Source organism: Aegilops tauschii, chromosome 3 (assembly GCF_002575655.3).
Source record: "Aegilops tauschii subsp. strangulata cultivar AL8/78 chromosome 3, Aet v6.0, whole genome shotgun sequence".
Classification (NCBI taxonomy): Eukaryota; Viridiplantae; Streptophyta; class Magnoliopsida; order Poales; family Poaceae; genus Aegilops; species Aegilops tauschii.
The window spans coordinates 93,868,644-93,873,701 of NC_053037.3; the positions used below are offsets into that span (position 1 = coordinate 93,868,644).

Sequence of the window (5,058 nt, forward strand, 5' to 3'; positions counted from 1 at the left end):
GCTAGTCCGCATATACCTTATATGTATGAGTACATTCGAGATACTGAGCCAACACAACGTTTTGAGATTGATAAAGTCATCACAGACGCTTGGTGGTCGATGAGAATTTCTCCTTCCACTGAGAGAACATCCGAGACTGAAATGAAAAGACTGAAATAAATTTTAAAAAATACGAGATGTGATGCTTTAACCCGGTGAGCTGGTTAGCGATCTGAAACTTAAAAAACAAACGAGGCCATCATGACGAATGCTACCGGCGGCCACCGGGGTTGGATGATTTGATCGGGACGTGGTGGTTTCCATTAACTAGTTGCTCGCGACGGGCGGAGTACGGATAGCTCCCCTCCCTCCCCATTTTCGATCCCATTCTTAATTGATTGATTTCCCGTCTCGAGATCCGCGGAGACGACGCGTATCCGGGGGAACCGGCCCCGATCGCTACTATCCCGTGACGTGCCCGCCGCGTGCGCCCCTCTAGCTAAACTATAGTAGGAAAATGAAAGGAAAAAAAAAAGGGAGGGAGAGAAGGAAAGAAAAATCGCCGCGTCGGACGCTCTTTTCTTTCTTTTCCCACGTCTAGAGACTCTACAGCTCCAGTTGTATATCACCGCCCGATCGGATCTGCCTCCCTCCCGATTCATAGTCTCCCGTCCCCTCTCTTGTCCTCTTCACCACGCAGGCAGGCTCTCCTCGGCGGTGGACGGTGGTGGTAAGCCTCTCTATCCGTCTCTTGCTCGCCGCTTAAGCTTAGTGCGGCGGCGGCGGTAGTGCCATACGTGCCTGCCGCTTCTCTCTCGGCCAGATCCGCCGGTTTCGCTTCCTGGCTGTCGGTGCGGTGCGTTTCTGCTTCTGTTCACTGGTCGGTCTCTGCTTGTGCTGCTGCGGCTATGGCGGGCTGGACGTAGTCTGTGCGCGGGCGCTGCTGTTCGTTTGCTTGCTTGCTTGCTGCCGCTCTGGTTTTGACTGCCGGTGGCGGTCGCGACCGGTCCGCGCGCTTTCCTGTTGTTTCCCCTTGTTTCGGGAGCTAACTGCTATCTCGGATTGTGTGCAGGCAGGTGACCAGCAGGAGCGCGGAGGAGGGGTCCTTCGGTCGCCATGGCTCAGATCTTGCTCCATGGGAACCTCCACGTCACCATCTTCGAGGCCTCGTCGCTCTCCCACCCCGGCCGCGCCAGCGGCGGCGCCCCCAAGTTCATCCGCAAGGTAACCTCCTACAGTACAGTCCCACTCACGGATCATTTCTGATTTCTCCCTTCATTTTTTCTCTTTCCGTCCAAGCCGAATCAATTGATCGTTACCACGCACGACGAGACGTGCTAGTCTACACTAGCACATGGTAAAATGGTGCGGTTAGGAAGCCATTTTTTACTAGTATAAAAAGTAACCGAAAATACAGAGAATCACTGCGTTTTTTTAAATCCAGAATCATTGCTAGAGTTTGCCTGTGCTTGCGCCTACCATAGTTGATACCACCACTGTTTCTAAACGTAAGACGTGTTACCGGTTTATATTGAACTGCCAAAACGTCTTATATTGAGGAACAGAGGTCGTAGATGATTATGATAGTTTCCCAGTAATTTAAAGGTGGGTTAGGCCTGATCATGGTTACATCTTCATTCCCTGAACTGTTTGTCTCGGTTCACAGTTTGGTGTATGCGATGTGTGTTTCTGTAGTCATGTCCATGATATGACTCTTCATGTTCTAACACATCAAGTTTATCTTGACAGTTTGTGGAGGGGATTGAAGAAACCGTCGGTGTTGGCAAAGGAAGCTCCAAGCTATATGCAACCATTGATCTTGAGAAAGCTCGTGTTGGGCGTACCAGGATGTTGGGCAACGAGCCGGTCAACCCTCGCTGGTACGAGTCGTTCCACATCTACTGTGCGCACCTTGCCGCCGATGTGATCTTCACGATGAAGGCCGACAACGCGATCGGGGCGACGCTCATTGGAAGGGCGTACCTGCCTGTCGGAGAGCTCCTGGGAGGAGAGGAGATCGACAGGTGGCTTGAAATCTGTGATGACAACCGGGAGCCTGTTGGTGAGAGCAAGATCCATGTGAAGCTTCAGTACTTTGGCGTTGACAAGGACCGCAACTGGGCGAGGGGTGTCCGGAGTGTCAAGTTTCCTGGTGTTCCTTACACCTTCTTTTCGCAGAGGCAAGGATGCAATGTTAGATTGTACCAAGATGCTCATGTCCCAGACAACTTTATCCCCAAGATTCCGCTTGCGGATGGCAAGAACTATGAGCCTGCCAGATGTTGGGAGGATATCTTTGATGCCATAAGCAATGCTCAGCATTTGATTTACATCACCGGCTGGTCTGTGCACACTGAGATCACCTTGATTAGGGACACCAATCGCCCCAAACCTGGAGGAGATGTCACTCTCGGAGAGTTACTCAAGAGGAAGGCCAGCGAAGGTGTCCGGGTCCTTATGCTAGTGTGGGATGATAGAACTTCAGTTGGCTTGCTGAAGAGAGATGGCTTGATGGCCACCCATGATGAGGAGACTGCAAATTACTTCCAAGGCACGGATGTGCACTGTGTTCTGTGCCCTCGTAACCCCGATGATTCAGGCAGCATTGTTCAGGATCTGCAGATCTCAACCATGTTCACTCACCATCAGAAGATAGTATGTGTTGACGATGCGTTGCCAAGCCAGGGCTCCGAGCAAAGGAGGATACTCAGCTTCGTTGGTGGCATTGACCTCTGCGACGGAAGATATGACACTCAGTACCACTCCTTGTTTAGGACACTTGACACTGTCCACCATGATGACTTCCACCAGCCTAACTTTGCGACTGCATCCATCACCAAAGGTGGCCCAAGAGAGCCATGGCATGATATTCATTCCCGATTGGAAGGTCCAATTGCCTGGGATGTTCTTTACAATTTCGAGCAGAGATGGAGAAAGCAGGGTGGCAAAGATCTTCTCGTGCAGCTCAGGGATCTCTCTGACATAATTATCCCCCCTTCTCCTGTCATGTTCCCAGAGGACAGAGATACATGGAATGTCCAGCTCTTCAGATCTATTGATGGTGGTGCTGCTTTTGGCTTCCCTGATACTCCTGAGGAAGCTGCAAGGGCTGGGCTTGTAAGTGGAAAGGATCAAATCATTGACAGGAGCATCCAGGATGCATACATAAATGCCATCCGGCGGGCAAAGGACTTCATCTACATTGAGAACCAATACTTCCTTGGAAGTTCCTACTGCTGGAAACCTGAAGGAATCAAGCCTGAAGAAATTGGTGCTCTGCATGTGATTCCTAAGGAGCTTTCGTTGAAGATTGTCAGTAAGATTGAAGCCGGAGAACGGTTTACTGTTTATGTTGTGGTGCCAATGTGGCCTGAGGGCATGCCAGAGAGTGCATCTGTACAAGCAATTCTGGACTGGCAAAGGAGAACAATGGAGATGATGTACACTGACATCACACAAGCTCTCGAGGCAAAGGGAATTGAAGCAAACCCCAAGGAATACCTCACTTTCTTCTGCCTAGGTAACCGTGAGGTCAAGCAGGATGGGGAATATGAACCCCAGGAGCAGCCAGAACCTGATACTGATTACGTCCGCGCTCAAGAGGCTAGGAGGTTCATGATCTACGTTCATACCAAAATGATGATAGGTACTCCCTCAGTTCTACTTACTGTGGGTTGCATTATATTTCAGTATCAGGGTTTTGAATGGGTTGCATGATCTTTTCTATATCTATACTAAAGCATGTTGAAGCGGCACATTTTCTAATGTTTGCATGTGTTCATCCATACTTCCATACTCGTTCACTGGGAAAACTGATCGCAACTCAAATTCTGTTTCCTTCAAAGATCAGGCAGAGGCTTCAGTTTTTAATTCGCACAAAGAATTGAATATCCAGAATGTACTTGTCATATGCATCTTACAGTTATATATTGCCTTTGAAGATTGCATTCTTGCTCTTGATTTGTCTCTTAAAATCAACAGAAAAAAAAACTATCGCTGGTTAGTTACTCCTGTTGGCAAATCATTGAGCAACCGATTATATTGTTCTCTTGTGTTATTTAGCCCAGCTACTAACTTCACCTCTTCCATTCTCAGTTGATGACGAGTACATCATCATTGGTTCTGCAAACATCAACCAAAGGTCAATGGACGGCGCCCGGGACTCCGAGATTGCCATGGGCGCTTACCAGCCATACCATCTAGCCAACAGGGAGCCGGCCCGGGGCCAGATCCACGGCTTCCGGATGGCGCTGTGGTACGAGCACCTGGGCATGCTGGACGACGTGTTCCAGCGCCCGGAGAGCGTCGATTGCGTGCAGAAGGTGAACAGGATCGCCGATAAGTACTGGGACATGTACTCGAGCGACGACCTGGAGCAGGACCTCCCCGGCCACCTGCTGAGCTACCCCATCGGCGTCGCCAGCGACGGCGTGGTGACGGAGCTGCCGGGCATGGAGTTCTTCCCCGACACCCGGGCCCGCATCCTCGGCACCAAGTCGGACTACCTTCCCCCCATCCTCACCACATAGATAAGATCGCATCCTGCATTTCCTGTGTGTGGCCTCAGTTTGGTGGTTCCTTTGGTGATTCAGAACTTGTGTTTCAGAAAATAGCAGGCTGTTATAGTTGTGGGGCAGTTAATAAGCGCAGTGGTGTGCATGGTTGAGAACCACGGTAGTGACTAGGAGGATTGCTGATACTTTACACGGTTTCTGCTGTCTGTATTACTGTTTAATTATAAATTGTCAATGTTTAGTTGCTTACGCTCGTCATACCTACTTGGATCTTTAATGTTGGACAATAAAGTTAACGCGTGTTTCTTATTGTATGATGAATATGTAGTTAGATTTTTTTTTCCAATGTGGTATCAGTATGCTGTATGTTTGGTTTTTCCACTGAATAATCAAGCTGTATAATTCTACCATTTCTATAATGCAAGATTTATGGCCATATAGGTCTTGTGACGAGTTGGACTCAATTTGAACAAAAACTACGACAAGAAGATTATGAAACGGAGGGAGTATAAGATATGAGAGCATTCTAAAAAAAAAACTATTTATAAGTTGTATGATTTTTTTA

At 48.9% G+C, this 5,058-nt stretch overlaps 1 protein-coding gene across 2 annotated transcripts; it reads left to right on the top strand.

The window, feature by feature from the left end:
* Positions 1 to 399: 399 nt before the first annotated feature.
* Positions 400 to 4,807, top strand: LOC109777211 (phospholipase D alpha 1). Of its 2 annotated transcripts, none has more exons than XM_020335849.3 (4): positions 400 to 709; positions 1,052 to 1,203; positions 1,729 to 3,625; positions 4,075 to 4,807. In XM_020335849.3, exons 2-4 carry the CDS (start codon positions 1,096 to 1,098, stop codon positions 4,506 to 4,508), a joined length of 2,439 nt encoding a protein of 812 aa, XP_020191438.1. In that variant the 5' UTR covers positions 400 to 709; positions 1,052 to 1,095; the 3' UTR covers positions 4,509 to 4,807. The 2 variants fall into 2 exon arrangements, with proteins under 2 accessions (XP_020191438.1, XP_040259503.1); XM_040403569.3 differs by having other exon boundaries at positions 639 to 835.
* The last annotated feature ends 251 nt before the right edge of the window (positions 4,808 to 5,058 follow it).